General features: G+C 46.5%; 1 protein-coding gene across 1 annotated transcript in view; it reads left to right on the forward strand.

The window, feature by feature from the left end:
• The window catches only part of LOC145359801 (zinc finger protein 385B-like), a 28,620-nt gene that overhangs the window by 526 nt on the left and 6,133 nt on the right, over positions 1-21,961 (forward strand). Inside the window, exons 3-5 of the mRNA XM_080214577.1 lie at positions 9,835-9,945; positions 16,758-16,866; positions 21,137-21,400. Of these exons, the coding sequence (XP_080070703.1) occupies positions 9,835-9,945; positions 16,758-16,866; positions 21,137-21,400 (484 nt within the window). The remainder of the gene's footprint in view (positions 1-9,834; positions 9,946-16,757; positions 16,867-21,136; positions 21,401-21,961) is intronic.

Raw genomic sequence — 21,961 nt, forward strand, 5'->3', positions numbered from 1 at the left:
CACCTTCTGTGCTTTAAGCCTTTGTTTGAAGCAAAGTTACCAGAATTTCCAAGATTAGAAAACTGGTCGATCTGTATTTATAATAGGCAAACAGAAAAATAAAATTGTGAAGGGAATTTAGTTTTCTGCTTCCACAGATGCAAGGGTTGTGCTCTGAGAAGCATTCATGACAGCGTTTTGTGAATAAGATTCCAGTACCAAAACACTTTGGGTGGGATTTTACAGCCTCACTCGAGCGAGACTGGAAATTCCTGCCTGAGGTCAACAGACATTTCTATTGTTGGCCCCTGCTCCAATTCCATAGCGAGCGAGGTGTTACAGTTCTGGCGTTTGTGTGTAGAAAAGCTTTGTGTCTATGTGTGTGTTTGTGTGTGTGTCTATGTGTGTGTCTGTGTGTGTGTATGAATGTGTGTCTATATTTTTATATAAATGCAGGTCTGTTCATATGTTTATTTGTGTATCCAGGTCTGTAAATAAAAATGAGAGATTTGTCTACTACCCAGTGCACTATGAGCACTGTGTTTTGAGTGTGTGTGGTTGTGTGTGGATGGATGAGTGTATGTGAGTGTGTGAGAACTATCTGAGTGAATATCTGTGTTGTTGATCAAGGGATGTGGTGTCTGTGAACAAATTCTCACTCAAGCATTATTTGTGCGGCTGAATGCTTGCTAATCATTTTGTTTTACAGTTATGATATTCTTGAATCTGTCCTGATGAGTGCAAGTTGAAAAGCTTCAACAACATGTTGTTTTTGTCGATATTATTCTGTTTTCTTCACTGATGATTTGGTATTTAGAACATAAGAACATAAGAAATAGGAGCAGGAGTAGGCCATCTAGCCCTTCGAGCCTGCCCCGCCATTCAATAAGATCATGGCTGATCTGTCATGGCTCAGTTCCACATTCCCGCCCTCTCCCCATAACCCTTAATCCCCTCTCTTATCAAAAACCCATCAACCCGCGTCTTGAAGTTATTTAGCGAGGCAGCCTCCACCACTTCAACGGGCAGAGAATTCCAGAGATTCACCACCCTTTGAGTGAAGAAGTTCCTCCTCAACTCCGTTCTAAACCGCCTCCCCTTTATCTTGAGGCTGTGCCCCCTAGTCCTACTGTCTTTTTTGAGCGGGAAGAGTCTCTTCACCTCTATCCTATCCATCCCATTCATCATCTTATACGTCTCAATGAGATCTCAATGAGATTTCTGCCAGAACATTTGGGGAAGTCACTAGACTCCATGTAAACACATGCTTCTGCCTGAAAGCGACCTTGCTGCTTTACTGTATCTCCCCCAAGTACAAGAAACAGCTAACATTACAATCTGCATCACTCGATCCTGACCAACATCATAGAATCATACAGCGCAGAAGAGGCCATTTGGTCCATCAAGTCTGCACCGACACGTGGAAAAAACGTGACCTCTCACCTGATCCCATTTACCAGCACTTGGCCTTGAATGTTATGATGGGCCAAGTGCTCATCCAGGTACATTTTAATGGATGTGAGGCATCTTGCCTGCAGCACCCTCCCAGGCAGTGCTTTCCAAACCATCGCCACCCTCTGGATAAAAAAGTTTTTCCTCACCTCGCCCCTAAATCTCCTGCCCCTCACCTTGAACCTGTGTCCCCTCCTGACTGACCCTTCAACTAAGGGGAACAGCTGCTCCTTATCCACCCTGTCCACGTCTCTCATAATCTTGTACACCTCAATCAGGTCGCCCCTCAGTCTTCTCTGCTCTAAAACATCCCAAGCCTATTCAACTTCTCTTCATAACTTAAATGTTCCACCCCAGGCAGCATCCTGGTGAATCTCCTCTGCACCCCGTCCAGTGCAACCTCGTCCTTCCCATAATGTGATGGACAGAACTGCACACAGTGCTCTAGCTGTGGCTTCACACATTTCTATATAACTCCAACATGACTTCCTTGCTTTAGTAACCTGTGCCCTGATTGACAAAGGCAACTGTCCCGTATGGCTTTCTCACCACCCTACTAACATGTCCTTCCATCTTTAGAGATCGAGGGACAATAAGCCAAGGTCCCTGTATTCCATTCATGCCATTCATTGAATACTTCCTTGTCAAATTACTCCTTCCAAAGTTATTATCTCACGTTTTTCAGGATTAAATTCTACCTGCCACTTTTCGATTCAGCCTATCCAATTGTGAACCAACTCTGACTGAGCATCTTACAACAGCCAATCCCCATGCAGTATTTCCACATCTCCACACACTTACCATGGTTAATCCCCCTAACCTAGACATCTTGGGACGCTAAGGGACAATTTAGCATGGCCAATCCACTTAACCTGCACATCTTTGGAGTGTGGGGGGAAACCGGAGCACCTGGGGGAAACCAATGCAGACATGGGAAGAACATGCAAACTCCATACAGACAGTCCTAAGGCTGGAATTGAACCTGGGTCCTTGAATCTGTGAGGCAGCCGTGCTAACCACTGTGCCACCATGTCGCCTCGTTGACCATTTTGTCTATATCCTCTTGTAGCCCAAGGTTCTCACCCTCACTATTAACCATCTGGCCGAATTCTGTGTCATCCACAAACTTACTAATCCTACCCTCACGTAGTCATTTATTTTGTTTATATAAATGACGAATAATAGGGGACCCAACACAGATCCCAGTCACTAAAGCAGCCTCCTATCATCACCCTCGGTCTCCTACCATTGAGCCAATTTTGAATCCATTTTATCAAATTACTCTGCATCCTATGTGCATTTGCCTTCTTTATAATTCTCCCACGTGGGACTTTGTCAAAAATCCATACAAACTACACCAACTGCACTACCCTCATCTACCTAGTCACCTCCTCAAAAAATTCAATCAAATTTGTTAGGTATGACCTCTCTGTGACGAAGCCATGCTGACTATCCCTGATCAAGCTTTGCCTCTCCAGGTGGAGAGAGTTGCTCTCCTTCAGAAGTTTCTCTAATAGTTTCCCCATCACTGACGTGAGACTCACTGGTCTGTAGTTCACTGGCTAATCTCTACAACCCTTCTTAAATAGCAGAATCACATTGACTATTATCCAATCATCTGGCACTCCCCCATGGGCAAAGAGAAATTAAACATTTGTATCAAAGCCAATGCAACCCCCCTTGTCTCCCACAGCAGCCTAGGGCGCAATTCATCTGGACCTGGAGATTTAACCACGTTAGAGGCTGCCAACACCTCCAGTTCCTTGTCCCACGCTCTGTCAATTTACTCAAGAACCTCTCCTGTCTCTCTCCCTAGATTCCATACCATCATTCTCATTCTCTTGGGTGAAGACAGATGTGAAGTATTCATTCAACATTCTAACAATGTCCTCTGGTTCCAACTACGGAATATCCCTTGGAACCTAATGAGTCCTACTCTTTCCCTGGTTATCTTCTTCCCATTGATATAGAGCATCCCCACTTCTGGGGATACTCTATATCAAGTGGGGATTTTCCCCACTTTTTCCAGCCAGAGCTTTCTGATATCCCCACTTTGCTCTCCTAATTGTTTTATTAAATTCCGCAATGCACTTCCTATGCTCCACTAATGCTTCTGCTGATTTGGTCTTCTTGTATCTGTAAAATGTCTTTCTTTTCCTTCTCATTGTACATCTAATCTTAATCATAGTCATTTCCACTCCTAATGTGATCTTTCTTTTGTGTGGACTGGAATGGTATTAATTATTTCCATGGTGGTCCATTCTATCCAAGTCAGGAACATGATGGAATACTCTCCACTTGCTTGGATGGGTGCAGTTCCAACAACACTTATGAAGCTTCACATTAACTTGGACAAAGCAACACGCTTGATTTGTTCCCTGACCACAGACGTTCAATCTCTCCACCACCAATACACAGTGGCAGCCACAAATACCACCCACAAGATGCACTATAGCAACTCACCAAGACTCCTTCAACAGCACCTTCCAAACCTGCAACCTTTAACATCTAGAAAGACAAGAGCAGCAGATGCATGAAGTGCTGAGTTTGACTCCAGCCAGTGGAGAGCTTTCCTTCTGAGTCCCATTGACTTTAATTTTGCTCAAACTCCTTGAACCCACACTCAGTCAAATGCTGTCTTGATGTCAAGAACAGTCACTCTCACGTCACCTCTGGAGTTCAGCTCATTTACCCATGTTTGGATCAAGGCTGTAATGAGCTGAGTTACTGGCAGAATTCCAACTGAACATCAATGCACAGCTTATTGCGGATTAAGTGCCACTTAATCGCACTATCGACAACATCTTTCACCATTTGCTATTGATTGATGGGGCAGTAATTGGCCAGATTACATTTTTCCTGCTCTTTGTGGACAGGACATATCTGGGCAGTTTTCCACATTGCTGGGTCAATGCCAATGGTACTGGAACAGCTTGGCTTATTCGCTCTCTTTCAGTGTCATGTGACAGAACTGACCCACTTCAAAACAACCTGAACTCACAACCAATTTTCAGAATGGTCGCTTGAAAGGAATTGGCGTTCTTGGCTGTTTATTCACTGGTGGCTGGGGGTGGGCTGACACGAGCCTTTCACACACAACACACTTCTTCATCTTCTGAGGCAGCCCCACAGGATTGAGGATGATTTATACCCACTCTGGTTTGATGGCTGGTGTGTGATTGGCAGACTCCCTATGGGGGGCAGGTGGTATTTGAAGGGTTGGGCAGATGAGATTTTTGGAGGTTTTTTGTGCTCCCTCTGATTCCTTGATTTTTTCATATTCCTGACAAAATGTATTTGGTATCTTCCTGAATGAACCTTCTCCATTCTGACTGGTCGCAAACCAGAGTTTCCAGTTAGTCACTGGGAATGTTTCACCTCTTCAGCGATGTTTTGAGGACATTGCTAATCATAGAATCATAGAACCCTACAGTGCAGAAAGAGGCCCTTCGGCCCATCGAGTTTGCACCGAACACAATCCCCCCCCCAGGCCCTACCCCCATATCCCTACATAACATACCCACTAATCCCTCTAACCTACACATCCCTAGACACCAAGGGGCAATTTCTTAGCCTGGCCAATCACCCTAACCCGCACATCTTTGGAGTGTGGGAGGAAACCGGAGCACCCGGAGAAAACCCACGCAGACACGAGGAGAATGTGCAAACTCCACACAGACAGTGACCTGAGCTGGGAATCGAACCCAGGACCCTGGAGCTGTGAAGCAGCAGTGCTGACCACTGTGCCACCCCAATGTTTCCATTGTCCTCAGAATCTGATGTTGTATGCACGTTCCACAATTGCTTTGGGAGTTTATTGTTATGGAAATGAATGATATTATACAGTCCTGGTGGAGCTGGTTTTGAGTGATTAGCACTTGAATGTCGGGCAGGTTGACCTGGGACAGGTAAAGCTCAGCTATCATCGTGTTTCTGGCTTCTTGGGTGAGCCAGTTCAGATTAAATAACGGCTGTCACTCCTGTTTCACCAAGATATTGAGTTTCTCTGTGAGATCAGGGCGAGGACAAACTCAAACATCCCTCCTGACTTTAAAGGGAACCTTTCTGCAGAAAATCCCACTAGTTATCCACCCTCTGATAACCAATTATTCAATAAATTCAGGTACAAGCAACAAAAGTTGAATTACATATGACCCCAATTTAGAAAAGAACAGCCATAGACAGCGTAATGAATATTGAATAATGACAGTGTCATATACTTGGAGGCAGTGTAATATAATCAGAGATGGTGAAATAGGCCCTGGAACATTGTAACTCACACAGGCACCCGGAATTTTCAGCAGAGACCAGTCCAACTCAGTCGCTCCTGTCACACCCAACTCCTCCTGATCTCCCTGAGACCATTCACAGAAAGTGTACACTTCGCTTCCCAAACTGCTCCACATAATGAATGAGTTCTGAACTGTCATCACTTTTAATAAAACAAACATAACAATCAAAACAATTTTCATTTATAACTCATTTATCACAGGAAATGTCACTTCTGTAGAGTGTTACGAGATAAAATTTAAAATAAATCATTCTATGGGATGTGTGTGTGTCACTGGTTCGGGCATCATTTATTGTCCATGCCTAATTGCGCTTGAGAAGATGGTGGAACCACTTCTTGAACTGCTGCAGCCCATGTGGTGTAGGTTCACCTACAGTGTTGTTAGGGATTGATACTGAACCAAAGGAAATACTAGGACAACTGACCACAAGCTTAAGAACATAATAGGAGCAGGAGTAGGCCATCTAGCCCTCGAGCCTGCCCCACCATTCAATAAGATCATGGCTGATCTGAAGTGGATCAGTTCCACTTTCCAGCTTTCTCCCCATAACCCTTAATTCCCTTGCCTACCAAAAACCTATCTACCCGTGACTTAAATATATTTAGTGAGGTAGCCTCCACCACTTCAACGGGCAGAGAATTCCAGAGATTCACCGCCCTTTGAGTGAAGAAGTTCCTCCTCAACTCCGTTCTAAACTGCCCCCCCCCCCCCTTATCTTGAGGCTGTGCCCTCTAGTCCTGCTGTCCTTTCTGAGCGGGAAGAATCTCTCTACCTCTACCCTATCCATCCCTTTCACTATCTTATACGTCTCTATAAGATCCCCCCTCATCCTTCTAAACTCAAACGAGTACAGACCCAGTCTATTTAGTCTCTCTTCATAGTCCAACCCCCTCATCTCTGGTATCAGCCTAGTGAACCTCCTCTGCACTCCTTCCAAGGCCAAAATATCGTTGCGCAAGTGCGGCGACCAAAACTGCATACAGTACTCCAGCTGTGGCCTCACCAGTACCCTGTACAGTTGCAGCAAGACCTCCCTGCTTTTATATTCTATCCCCCTCGCTATAAAAGCCAGCATCCCATTCGCCTTCTTGATCATCTGCTGCACCTGCAGACTGGGTTTTTGCAACTCATGCACAGGGACCCCCAGGTCCCTCTGCACCGTCGCATGCTGCAGCTTTTCACCCTTTAAAGAGTAATCCCTTCTACTATTATTCCTGCCAAAGTGGATAACCTCACACTTGCTTGGTCAACAAGTTTAGTTTTAATGTACGTCTTAAAAGAGGAGAGAGAGATGGTCAGCTGGAGGAGTTTAGGATGCAAATACCACTATATATAGATAGGTATACCTAGTCCTTTCATTCTAGCTTCTCAAGGATAACAACTCTTTATGTGGTTTGTTTGATGCTCTAGGTAACCTCAATCAATTGAAGACACTCCCAGCAGTTGGTCAGACTCACGGTGCAACGTTACAGCACATGCTGGATATGAAGCCTGTTGTCTCTTTTCCATTGGATAGTCCTTCTTCCATCAGGATCTTTCACAATGTCAATGCAGTGAGTAAAACTCAAAGCAATAAACAACTCCATTTATAACAAAACAAACCAATGCTGTGCCATTATCTGGATTTCTGAATGGGAGAATGGAGAGAGACATTGATAAGTCATTAAGAAGGCTGTAATTGGAAAACATGCAAAACTTTCTTTTAAAGTCTCCAATCTCAGAAGCACAAGGCTGGAATCTTCTGGTCCTGCTGAAAGTGAGTCCTTCGCAGTGGGTTCCCCAGGGGTAGAACATAGAACATAGAACATAGAACACTACAGCACAAACAGGCCCTTCGGCCCACGAGTTGCGCCGATCACATCAACACCTACCAATCTATAGACCTATCTATAACCCCCAATCCCATTAAACCCCATATACTCATCCAGAAGTCTTTTAAAAGACCCCAGCGAGTTCGCCTCCACCACCACTGACGGCAGCCGATTCCATTCACTCACCACCCTCTGAGTGAAAAACTTACCCCTAACATCACTTCTGTACTTTCCTCCCCGCACCTTAAATCTGTGTCCTCTCGTAGCGACCATTTCAACCCGGGGAAATAGCCTCTGAGAATCCACCCTATCTATTCCTCTCAACATTTTATAAACTTCTATCAGGTCGTCTCTCAACCTTCGTCTCTCCAGGGAGAAGAGTCCCAGCTCCCTCAACCTAACTTCATAAGGCATGCCCCCCAGTCCAGGCAACATCCTTGTAAATCTCCTCTGTACCCTTTCAATAGCTTCTACATCTTTCCTATAGTGAGGCGACCAGAACTGCGCACAGTACTCCAAATGAGGCCTGACAAGGGTCTTATAAAGTTGCAGCATTACCTCCCGATTCCTAAACTCAATCCCTCGATTAATGAAGGCCAGTACACCATACGCCTTCTTGACCACATCCTCCACCTGCGAGGCCGATTTAAGAGTCCTGTGGACCCGGACCCCAAGATCCTTCTGCTCTTCAACACTACTAAGACTCCTGCCCTTGATAGTGTACTCGTTCATCCCGTTGGTTCTGCCAAAATGGACGACTACGCATTTATCCGCATTGAAGTCCATCTGCCACTTCTCCGCCCAGTCCTGCATCCTATCTATGTCCTGCTGCAACTTTTGACATCCTTCCAGACCATCCACAACACCACCGACCTTCGTGTCATCAGCGAACTTACTTACTCATCCCTCCACTTCCTCATCCAGGGTGGGACGGTGAGCCACACAAAACGCCACTGACTTTGGCAGGACCTCAAGTTAGTAGCCAATGACGAGCTGTCTCCACCACAGAAAACCTCGGGGCCAGAAATTCCCCGCCATCGAAAGTTTATGGCACAGAAAGAGGCCAAAAAATGAGCCACTTTCTAGTATTTGGTCTGTCGTCCTGCAGGTTAAATCACCTGAGGTGCAAATCCTTTTCAGTGCGTTGAGTGTTTCTGCCTCTACAATCCATGCACTCTGCTCGCCACAACCAGAGCAAACACAGCCAGCTGAAAACAGGAGGCAGTACAACATTTTCACATCAATAAAAGATGAACTTTGTATTCTGTTTGACCAGCTGGGCTGGACAATCACAAATTCAGCCCCATGCCTGAGAAAGGGAACAAACTGATTTTTAGCCGGGGAAAACTTGGAATTTTCCAGGTAATTCCAGCTTGTAAATAGGACTCAGTAATCCATGTTTATTCTTCTCAGTCCCAATGTAATGGAGCTCGAATAGTGAAAACCCTGATAAATGACACTGGGATTGTGCTGTGAATTCCCCGTTAAAACCTGTCATCTTAATTCTCCTTCCTCATCATTCCAGCAAATGGGAGGGACTAAACCTCTAAATATACCACCAAATCCTGAAAAACTGTCACTTTCAACCAATCAGAGCTTTCCTTTACAAAGTCCATGGTGTTGATTCCTTTTTTTTCTGTCTGTTAGATCCATTTGCCGTGACCCTTGACCTGTGATCCAGTTGGCCTTGTTTTCATTGGGTCTACAGGAGTGGGCTGACTGGGGGAAGTGGAGGGGGCTGATAAACCAGGAGGGAGGATGGTCAGTGGAGGGTTTGTTGCCATCCTGGCATTTTCCCAGCAGCAGGTGGCCCTCCGCCATGTAGGGAGACCACCAAGTGAACCCTCGTGAACTCTCCACATACATGGAGCTGGAACCCTTTGAACCAGGCACTTTGTGTCCCACAGAGCAGCCCCCCAGCACACTGCCCCTCTCTGGGGTAATACAACCCCAGGCCCTGGAAACCCCAGCCTCACTTATTGCAAGGGAACCCATCGCTGTTTCTCTCAACTGGGTGCAGTCCCAACATTGGCCACCATTCTTGGCCTTCTGATTGATGGGATATTTTCCCTGAAAGGAGCCACAGGATTGGTGGAACATTGAGTAGGGTCCAAGAAGGCTTGGTGTCAGCTTTCCTGCTCACCGTCAGGGCAAATGCTACCCCATCCAGGGAAATATATTTGATTGTCATTTTCATTTTATTGTTATGCTCAGGATAATGATTATTTTGTTACAATGTTGTTGGAAACCTTGTGTTTTGATGTCAGTTTGTTCTGATATTGCCCTTGGGTTCTGTACAGATGGATGTGGTGCAGAGGGCAGCCATCAGTCACACTCTCGGAATCCCCTTACTTCCAAAAAAGAGGCAGATCAACTGCTGTAATATTTGCCAGCTGTGGTTTAACTCCCAGGTCAGTCTGATACATCTAACTTGGTCCAGTACATCGGTATATATGTAGATCTAATGTAGAGGGGAGCTATACAATAACTGGCAGAATCACCAGGAGTATAGACACACAGGGACCTGGGTGTGCAGGTTCACAGATACTTAAAAGTGGCAACACAGGTGGAGAAGGTGGTGAAGAAGGTAATGGCATGCTTGCCTTTATAGGACAGGGCATAGAGTATAAAAGTTGGTGTATGATGTTGCAGCTATATAGAACGTTGGTTCGGCCACATTTGGAATACTGCGTCCAGTTCTGGTCGCCACACTACCAGAAGGACATGGAGGCTTTGGAGAGAGTACAGAAAAGGTTTACCAGGATGTTCCCTGGCATGGAGGGTCTGAGCTATGAGGAGAGGTTGGGTAAACTGGGGTTGTTCTCCCTGGAAAGACGGAGGATGAGGGGCGACCTAATAGAGGTTTATAAGATTATGAAGGGTATAGATAGGGTGAACAGTGGGAAACTTTTTCCCAGGCCAGAGGTGACAAACACAAGGGTTCACGGGTTCAAGGTGAGGGGGGCAAGGTTTAACACAGATGTCAGAGGGATGTATTTTACACAGAGGGTGGTGGGAGCCTGGAACGCACTGCCAAGCAAGATGGTAGAAGTGGACACGGTGGGATCGTTTAAGACTTATCTAGATAGCCGCATGAACAGTCTGGGAATGGAGGGATACAAACGAATGGTCTCGTTGGAAGCATGAGTGGCACAGGCTTGGAGGGCTGAATGGCCTGTTTCCTGTGCTGTATTGTTCTTTGTTCTATAAAGAACACAAAACTTGTGGAAATATTTTAAAACATTGCTTATTGTCGGTGACAGAGAAAAATATAAATGTCAATAACCTGTCTGATACATGGACCAACTTCAACACACCCCCCCACCCCCCTCTCCCCCCCCCCACCCCCCTCTCCCCCCAGCGAGCCCCCCCCACCCCCGAGCCCACATCTACAGATCCATCTTCCCCCATTCCACCCACGCTCCCCAAGCTCTCCTCCGCTGCTGCACCCCTCTCTTTATTCTGTACTCCCTCTCTCTCTCTCCTGTACTCTCTGGGTCAGATTTTACCAGTCGGAGGCTAAGTGCTGGATCCGGACGTAAAACGGATCCGAGCATGGAATCCTGCACACTCATACACTTTTTCCCGGCTCCAATCTGGTCCGTGCTGTGGGAGGGGTGGAACGATCGGAGCTCTGAACTGTGCACGCACAGCTAGAAAAACCTGAAACAGCGGATCTGGGCACGAAAGACAAAACAGAGAGAACCAGGGGTGGGGGGGAGGATAAACTGCAATTGGACTCCCCTGGGAGGCAGGCTCCCCCACCCCCCCCACCCCCCACAGCAGACACCCCCCCACAATCAGAACCCCCACCCCCTGGGAGGGAAGCAGCCCCCTCCAATCAGACCCCCTGGGAGGCAGACCCCATCCCCCCAGGAGGCAGACTCCCCCTCAGCAGAGCACACCCCCAACCTACAGGGATTGCTGCTGCCCCTCCACCATCCTTCTGACCTGCAGTCGTTGATGTGGAGATGCCAGCGTTGGACTGGGGTGAACGCAGTAAGAAGTCTCACAAACACCAGGTTAAAGTCCTGTTGGAGCTAAACCTGGTGTTGTGAGACTTCTTACTGCACTCGTTGGACAGCCTGCAGCACCTTCCTGGCCTTCCGCTGGCATCTGCCGGAGGAGTGGGGCAGGCTCAGATGGATCTCTGGTTGGGGACAGGGGGACAGAGTGAGTTGGGGTGTTGTTGGGGGACATAGAACATAGAACATAGAACATTACAGTGCAGAACAGGCCCTTTGGCCCACGATGTTGCGCCGACCAGTTAAAAAACAATGACCCTCTAACTTAAACCAATCCCTTTTCATCCATAAACCTATCCACGGATCTCTTAAACGCCCCCAAACTAGGCGCATTTACAACTGCAGCAGGCAGGGCATTCCAATCCCTCACCACTCTCTGGGTAAAGAACCTACCTCTGACATCCGTCCTATAACTACCACCCCTTAATTTAAAGCCATGCCCCCTCGTGCTAGCTTTCTCCATCAGAGGAAAAAGGCTGTCCACCCTATCTAAACCTCTAATCATCTTATATGTTTCAATAAGATCCCCTCTTAGCCGCCTTCTTTCTAACGAAAACAACCTCAAATCCCTCAGTCTCTCCTCATAGGACCTCCCCTCCATACCAGGCAACATCCTGGTAAATCTCCTCTGCACCCTCTCCAAAGCCTCCACATCCTTCCTATAATGTGGGGACCAGAACTGCACACAATACTCCAAGTGCGGCCGCACCAGAGTTGTGTACAGTTGCAACATGACGCTGCGACTCCTAAATTTAATCCCCCTACCAATAAACGCCAAGACACCGTATGCCTTCTTAACAACCTTATCTACTTGATTCCCTACTATCAGGGATCTATGTACACATACACCTAGATCCCTCTGTTCATCCACACTATTCAGAGTCCTCCCGTTAGCCCTATACTCGACACATCTGTTATTCCTACCAAAGTGAATTACCTCACACTTCTCCGCATTAAACTCCATCCTCCACCTCTCGGCCCAGCTCTGCAACCTGTCTAAGTCACCCTGCAAACTATGACACCCTTCCTCACTATCTACCACACCTCCGACTTTGGTGTCATCAGCAAATTTACTAATCCACCCAACTATACCCTCATCCAGATCATTTATAAAAATTACAAACAGCAGTGGCCCCAAAACAGATCCCTGAGGCACACCACTCGTAACTGAACTCCATGACGAATATTTACCATCAACCACCACCCTCTGTCTCCTATCTGCTAGCCAATTCCTGATCCAATTTCCTAGATTACCCTCAATCCCATACATCTGCATTTTCTGCAGAAGCCTACCATAGTGAACCTTATCAAACGCCTGACTAAAATCCATATATACCACATCAACTGCCTTACCCCCATCCACCTCTTTGGTCACTTTCTCAAAAAACTCAATAAGGTTAGTAAGGCACGACCTACCCGCTACAAAACCATGCGACAGGGTGAGTTGGGGAGTTGTTGGGGGACAGAGTGAAATGGGGAGTTGCTGGGGGACAGAGTGAGTTGGGATATTGTTGGGGACAGAGTGAGTTGGGGTGTTGTTGGGGGACAGGGTGAGTTGGGGAGCTGTTGGGGGACAGAGTGAGTTGAGGTGTTGTTGGGGGACAGAGTGAGTTGGGGTGTTGTTGGGGGACAGAGTGAGTTGGGGTGTTGTTGGGGGACAGAGTGAGTTGGGGTGTTGTTGGGGGACAGAGTGAGTTGGGGTGTTGTTGGGGGACAGGGTGAGTTGGGGTGTTGTTGGGGGACAGAGTGAGTTGAGGTGTTGTTGGGGGACAGAGTGAGTTGGGGTGTTGTTGGGGGACAGAGTGAGTTGGGGTGTTGTTGGGGGACAGAGTGAGTTGGGGTGTTGTTGGGGGACAGGGTGAGTTGCGGTGTTGTTGGGGGACAGAGTGAGTTGGGGTGTTGTTAGGGGACAGGGTGAGTTGGGGTGTCGCTTACGCTCCATTCGTTCTGGCCCAGTCACATGGTCTCGTGACATGCGAATGATCACCTCTTCATGGGGCAAAATAGCTGAAACTTTGATTCAGAGAAGGTGGGTGAATGTGACAAAGAACAAAGAACAGCACAGCACGGGAAACAGGCCCTTCGGCCCAACGAGCCCGCGCCGCCGTCCCACTGTCTCAGTGACGTGTGATGGGTTTTTCAGTCCATTGTTGTCAAGCGGTTTCCTGTTATTCACACCCTCTCCTGCCAGGGGGTCCCATCGCACAGGCTCATCATCTGTGGGTCTGGAAGATCCCACTGGTGGGAATGGTTGGAAAATCCTGCCCAATGGTACCGTTCTAAAGTTTGCAGGGTGAGCATCTCCAACGAGAGAATTAACCATTTCCCCTTGACATCCAATGGCACTACAGCCACTGTCAACATCCTGGGGGTTACTATTGACCAGAAACTGACTATGATCCACCAGATAAATACTGTGGCTGCATGAGACTGGGACTCCTTCCTCCTGACACTCCAGAGCCTCTCCACCATCTATGAGGCATGAGTCAGGAGTGTAATGGACACTTTCTTGGAAAAGTGCAGCTCCAATAGCACTCAGGAAACTCAGCAGCATTCAACCCTCTTAGCTGGCAGCCCCTTCACCATCTTAAACCTTCGATCCCTCCATCGTCAACACAGAGTGGCAGCTCCCTGTACCACCTACAAGATGTCCTACAGCAACTCACCAAGGTTTCTTCATTTGTGTTCAGGGTGATTAAGGAAGTAGATTCTGTAGATGTAAATAAACTATTTCTGCTGCTGAAACCCACATCCGTGCCTTTGTTTATTCTATACATGAAAATCACCTAATCCTGGCTGCTCCTCCACATCCTACCCTCTGTGGGGGGCGGGGGGGGCTTTCCAAATCTCTGTGTCCTAGCTCACAGCAAGTTATTACAAAATTTAATATCAAACTCCTGAGATCGCTGAGATCTACTGGCTCCAAGCTTAGCAACGCCTTCATTTTAATGCTTTCAAATCTCTTCACTGCTCCACCTCTCCCTGTCTCTACGATCCTCGGCAGCTCCACAACTCGATTCATTTCTGTCTTCTTCCAATTCTCGCCTCTTGAATGTCTCTTATTTCAGTCTTTCCCTTATTGGCAGCTCCAGCACCGAGCTGGGGTGCATGGGGTCCTTGCTTTCCCAAGGCAGCCGGAAGTGTAGCCAGAGTCCATGGGTGGGAGGCTGGTTTGCGCAATGGACTGGACTACGTTTACAGTCTTGGTCAGAGCAGGAGCCCAGACCAAGCTGTGAAACAATCAGAAAGAATGCTTTCTATGGGGCATCTGTAAAAACTGATGAGAGTCATAGTGGACATGTCTAATTTCCTTCGCCTCCTGAGAAAGTGGAGGTGTTGGTGGGTTTTCTTAACTATAGTGCGGCATGGGGGAACCAGGACATGTTGTTGGTGATCTGGACACCTAAAAACTTGATGCCTTCAACCACTTGCTTTGTCCCCATTGATGTAGACGTGGTCATGTCCACCATTATGCATCCTGAAGTTGATGATTATCTCCTTCGTTTTACTGACATTGAGGAAGAGATTACTGTCATCGCACCAGTTCACCAGATTCTCTATCTCTTTTCTGGATGCCGTCTCATTATTGTTTGAGATCCGACCCATCAGCAAACTTGAAAATGGAGTTGAGGGGAATATTTTTGTGGCAAATAGGAATGGATAATTGTTGTAATTCCTGAACATGTTCCTTAAATATGAACCACTGACTTGCTTCAGAAAATTGGGTAACCTGTTGTCGGCACCTCAAAGAATCGGAGAAGTTCCACCAGCTGGACCTCCACAAGATCCTCCAAATCCAGTGATGAGAAAGATTGTCCAACAACTGCATCGAGGTGTTAATCACTCAAATCAGCCTGTTTTGCAACAATTTGTGTGACAGACATCAGATTCCTGAAGCAACTGCTCCACTCAATTTCAGTAGGACGTCTCCCATGAGGATAGTGGGAACTCTTGAGGGATGTTAGCAAAGCATCGCTGACTCATGGGAGTTCCTGGCTTGTGAGCAACTGAATAGGAGAAGGTTCATTCGGAAAGGCAGCCGACACATGGAGAGACTTTGTCGGGAATGTGCAGGAATGAAATTGGAGGAAGTGCCAAAACCTCCCAACAACCCATCTACCCAGCTCTTCGAACCCCACCTGCCCAACATGCAGCAAAGTCAACAGATCACCATTGGACCCATCAGCTTCTCAGAACCCATCAAACTGGAGTGGAAGCGGAGACCTGGGTTCGATTCCAGCCTTGAGTGACTATGTGGAGTTTTCACGTTCTCATGGGTTTCCTCCGGGTGCTCCGGTTTCTTCCCACAGTCCAAAGATGTGCGGGTTAGGTGGATTGGCCATGTTAGGTTGCCCCTTAGTGTCCAGAGATTAGATGGATTGAGTACGGTAAATGCATGGGGCTACGGGGATGTGGGAGGAAACTAGGCTGTGATGTCCTTTTGGAGAATTGGTGCAGACACAATGGGCTGAATGGCCTGTTTCGGCACTGTGGGGATTCTATAAGTAGCGACCACGCTTTCCCCAAGACCGGAAATTCCTGCTTGAGGTCAACAGACCTTTGCATCGTTCTGTCAGGAAAATCTGCCCTTTGGTTCAATGGTTGTAAAACAATTATTTGGGCAGCGGTGGGTGGTTTATACTGAGATTCTGATTTCTATCTCATAAACAGATGTGTGTGAATTAATCCGATTACACAATTCATAATAAGAACATAAGAAATAGGAGCAGGAGTTGGCCATCTAGCCCCTCGAGCCTGCCCCGCCATTCAATAAGATCATGGCTGATCTGTCGTGGCTCAGTTCCACATTCCCGCCCTCTCCCCATAACCCTTAATCCCCTTGCCTATCAAAAACCTATCTACCCGCGTCTTAAATATATTGAGCGAGGTAGCCTCCACCACTTCAACGGGCAGAGAATTCCAGAGATTCACCACCCTTTGAGTGAAGAAGTTCCTCCTCAACTCTGATCTAAACTGCTCCCCCCCTTATCTTGAGGCTGTGCCCCCTAGTCCTGCTATCCTTTCTAAGCGGGAAGAATCTCTCTACCTCTACCCTATCCATCCCCTTCATTATCTTATACGTCTCTATAAGATCCCCCCTCATCCTTCTAAACTCCAACGAGTACAGACCCAGTCTATTTAGTCTCTCTTCATCGTCCAACCCCCTCATTTCTGGTTCATTTCTTTTCCTTTGGTAGAATCAAGCTGAAGCTCATTACAAAGGCAACAAGCACGCCAGGATGGTCCACGGACTGGAGTCCCACAGATCGAAGCGGACAGGACCTGCTGCTCGGGACAACACAAACTGTATTACCTCCAGGACCCCGTGTCCCCCACCTACAGCCATCACCGAAAAGAAAATTAAAACAGCAGGTTTTCCATTATATTTCATGTGTTTCACCAGAGTTTTACGTGTGCTCTGTTCACCCTGTGCATCATCCTCCTGTAGTGTGAACATGGATTATCATTGCCCTTTGCCACAGACACTGCTGTCAGCATGAACCCACACCGAGCACTGGGAAAATGCTGCTTTTGACTTGAATAGATCTGTTTAACACTGTTTGGGGTTAGACTTAACACTTTCTAAACATCTTTTAATCTAATTGTATCCTTAACTTCCCTAGTATGTCATGGATGGATCTTAGAATCATTGAGGTTTACAGCATGGAAACAGGCCCTTCGGCCCAACATGTCCATGCTGCCCTTTGTTAACCACTAAGCTAATCCCAATTGCCCGCATTTGGCCCATATCCCTCTATACACATCTCACCCATAAAACTATCTAAACGCTTTTTAAAAGACAAAATTGTACCCGCCTCTACTACTACCTCTGGCAGCTCGTTCCAGCCACTCACCACCCTCTGTGTGAAAAAATTCCTCCTCTGGGCACTCTTGTATCTCTCCCTTTCATTTTAAACCTACGCCCTCCAGTTTTAGACTTCCTCACTAATGTTTTGTATTTTGAACACAGGATATTTTTTGTTGAACAATTTGAATTGCTTCTTTAAAGGTTTTCCACTGGTTATTTCCTGTCACTTTTTAATCTATTTATCCAAACAATTTAGAACATAGAACACAGAAAAACAACAGCACAAACAGGCCCTTCGGCCCACAAGTTGTGCCGATCATATTGCTACCTACTAGGCTTACCTATAATCCTCAATCCTATTAAATCCCATGTACTCATCCAGAAGTTTCTTAAAAGACCCCATCGAATTTGCCTCCACCACCACCGACGGCAGCCGATTCCACTCACCCATCACCCACTGAGTGAAAAACTTACCCCTAATATCTCCTCTGTAACTATTCCCCAGCACCTTAAACCTGTGTCCTCTTGTGGCAGCTATTCCAGCCCTGGGGAAAAGCCTCTGAGAATCCATTATTTATTGTTTATCTTATTTATTGGCTTTGTTTAAGTTTAAGATTCTTCTTTTGCCTGAAGTATGTCATTGTCAAATTTAATTTGGAATTTATTTGTATTATTTGTATTTGTATTCATTTGCCACTTTATCTCAGAGGGTTTTTGACGATAAATTTCTAATTAACTCTGCCTCACACGCAATAAAAGATGTAAACTAATTTCAGCCCTAAATGCATATTGTTCCAGAAGCTGCCATGAAAACACTTTGCAAACTCATCTCCTTGCCCTCCTCTGCCAATTTGATTTGTCCATTCTATATGATGTTTAGATTTCCCCATAGTTATTACATTGTCTTTGTTACAAGTTCCAATTATTTCATTTTAAAGCTGTGTCGAATTGAAGAATGGCACGGTAGCACAGTGGTTAACACTGCTGCCTCACAGCGCCAGGGTTTGATTCCTGGCCTCGGGTGACTGTCTGTGTGGAGCTTGTATTTTCTCCCCATATTTGTGTGGGTTTCCTCTGTAGTAAGCTCCAGTTTCCTCCCACAGTCCAAACATGTGCAGGTTAGATGGATTGGCCATGCTAAGTTGCCCTGGGTATCCCAAGATGTGTAGGTTGGGGTATTAGTGGGGTAAGTATCTGGGATTATGGGTGGGGGTTGGCTCTACAACAGAGCACCTTACACAGGAAAATGTCATGAGCAACACAAACATTTCCATTCGTGAAGGCTTGAAAAAAACACCAAGAAAGCATTGAAACTTCTGTTGGCCTCTCTGGGAAATTCAAGTAGCTGCTATCTATCCATTATCCTGCCAGACGCAATCCTGGTTGCTGGAAACACCACGTAGGCATCATGGCAGTGAGTGAGGAGCAGAACTCCCGGACTCCACCTTCCCTCAAAGACAGGGGACGGTGCTGAACAATATCCACACTGAGCATGCTCAGTGCTGCCACCTTCTTTAGAAGGTGAGGGATGGCCTCAAGTATGACTGGAACCTGAATTGCTAAGCACGGAGCGGGTCACATCAACCTGCACACTAACAACTGCTGAGGGAGGCCCTATACTTCTCCAGTCAACAACTAATCTCCTCCATGAAGACCCTCTAGCCTGACCCACCCATTTCAGCTAGTCACACAGTACTGAACAATGTGCTTGACGATGGAAAATCACCCACTATTTGAATCTTCTGTCACACGCCACATACACTCTCACGTAGTCCCAGGGCCACTCCATCCACACTCTACCTATTCAGGAATACTAACCATCCATCCTCCTCCAGCCCAGCCCATCATAAACTCAACCCTCCCACTGAGCTGGAACTCACAGCCCATTGTATCATAGAACAATGGCAGATGGATTTTAATTTAGATAAATGTGAGGTGATGCATTTTGGTAGACTGAACCAGGGCAGGAATTATTCAATTAATGATAGGGCATTGGGGAGAGTTACTGAACAAAGTATATGTTCAGTACATGTAGTCTACGAGTGCATGTTCATAGCTCCTTGAAAGTGGACTCACAGGTGGACAGAGTGGTGAAGAAGGCATTCGGCATGCTTGGTTTCATTGGTCAGAACATTGAATACAGGAGTTGGGATGTCTTGTTGAAGTTGTACAAGACATTGGTAAGGCCACACTTGGAGTATCATATACAGTCTGATTACCCTATTATAGAAAGGATATTATTAAACTAGAAAGAGTGCAGAAGAGATTTACTAGGATGCTGCTGGGACTTGATAGACTGAGTTTAAGGAGAGGCTGGATAGACTGGGACTTTTTTCTCTGAAGAGGAGGAGGCTGAGGGGTGATCTTATAGAGATCTATAAAATAATGAGAGGAACAGATCAGCTAGATCGTCAATATATTTTCCCAAAGGTAGGGGAGTCTAAAACTAGAGGGCAGAGGTTTAAGGTGAGACGGGAGAGATACAAAAGTGTCCTGAGGAGCAATTTTTTCACACAGAGGGTGGTGAGTGTCTGGAACGAGCTGCCAGCGGCAGTAGTAGAGGCGGGTACAATTTTGTCTTTTAAAAAGCGTTTAGACAGTTACATGGGTAAGATGGGCATAGAGGGATATGGGCCAAATGCGGGCAATTGGGATTAGTTTTGGGGTTTTAAAAAAGGGCAGCATGGACAAGTTGGGCCAAAGGGCCTGTTTCCATGCTGTTTCCTCTATGACTCTAATAGAATTATAGAATCACCACAGTGCAGAAGGAGGCAATTTGCCCATTGAATCTACACCAACTCTCCGTAAGAGAGAGTCCCCCAACCCTGCCTTATCCCCAGAGCCCTTCACATTTACATTGGCCAATCCACCTAACCTGCACATCTTTGGACTGTACTTTCAATGATACTGTACTATACTGGACCCAATGTTCCATATACCCTTTGGGGGAAGCTCTCTGCATCTGCTGGGGGAGAGGTTCCTTATATCAGTTTGGGGTGTATTCCCCATGATTGTGGGGATGATTCCCTGTGTCAGTGAAGGGGGTTCCCCATGTCTGTGTGGTGAGGGGTTCCCTATGCGGGGGATTCCCAGCATCCGTGAGGGTGCCTGAGGGGGTCTTGGTGCTGATGGAAGGACCTTTTCTTTAATTTTTATTTTGGCTTTCCCAACCTCCTGAAAGCCCAGGTTGCTGGTGGGACAATCTCAGTCCGAGTCCGGAGGATTATCTCAGTCAGTCTGGTGGACAATCTCAGTCAGGGTCTGTCCCATCAGCCTGACAGTGTGGGATTCACCCTCCTCCTGTATATTTTTAGTTAAGTGTTAAAAGCTCCAGTGGGAAAAGCCAGCAGTGAAGCTGGAGAACAGCACCTCACTTTCCCGCCTGAATGACTTGAGTTAAAAAATGATAACATTCTGCCGTAGTTTGGAAGTTAACATTCTGGTGTTTTATATGTTAAATGTAGGGAAGTTTCTCTCAGCGATTAAAAATGGCTGGCTGATTATCCGTAGGCCTTTGTTCCAGATTTCTGCTTTTAATTGTCCAATCTCTTATCGTATCTCTGGGGAAGCTTCCAGAAACCCTGTTGAAATGTGTGAACGTGTTATTTTTCCAGACACTCTGGCAATCTCCCAGCGGTAAATCAGGATAATTCAGGTAGAAATCTAAAGACCCATGTTTCCACTGAATTACAATCATTGGGGAGTTTCACTAACATCCCTTACTTTGGGTTTCAAGACTTTAATATATTTATCTTGTTTTCTCAATAGTAGTTGAGGTGGGAGTTCACCCAGAAACTATCGTCACAGTGCTCCCTCCTAAGCCTCAACCAGCCAGCAGCCTGACTGCAGCAAGTGTCAGCACCTCCCCACTAAGCACAGCAACAACAGACTGGGAAATGGACAGAGTGACGGACATCGATCCAGCAATTAGCAATAATCTCTTTGATGAGGAGTCGATAATGAAGTTTCGATATTGTTCACTCTGCAAAGTCGTCGTGAACTCATTTTCCCAGCTACAAGCTCACAACAGCGGTACATGACAATTACACCCATCCTTTCTTCAACATCTTTCAAACATGTCTCTCCATCTCCGTTCAAACACTGATCACGTAAATCAGGGGATGTCAGTAAAGTCACTCTGAGGGGGTGACGGGTCAATAAAGATCTTTTAATTCATTTATGGGATAGGGGTGTCGCTGGCTAGACCAGGGATTGCCCATCCCTAATTACCCTTCACAGGGTGGTGATGGGCTGCCTTTTTGAACTGCAGCAGTCCCTGAGGTGTAGGTACACCCACAGTGCTGTTAGGAGGGATTTTTCCCCAGGGATAGTGAAGAGATAGCGATACATTTCCAAGTCAGGATGCTGAGTGGTTTGGAGGGGAATTTTCAGCTGGTGGTGTTCCCAGGAGACTGCTGTCCTGTCCCTCTGGATGGTAGTAGTTTTGGGTTTGGGGAGGTACTGTCAAAGGAACCTTAGTGAGTTCCTGCAGGGTATCTTGTAGCTGGTATACACGGCTGCCATTGTTCGTCAGTCATGGAGAAATTGAATGTTTGTGGAAGGGGTAGAAACGAACAATCGAGCTTCTTGAGT

The sequence above is a fragment of the Carcharhinus amblyrhynchos genome, chromosome 29 (assembly GCF_965287045.1).
Source record: "Carcharhinus amblyrhynchos chromosome 29, sCarAmb.v2.hapA, whole genome shotgun sequence".
Lineage (NCBI taxonomy): Eukaryota > Metazoa > Chordata > Chondrichthyes > Carcharhiniformes > Carcharhinidae > Carcharhinus > Carcharhinus amblyrhynchos.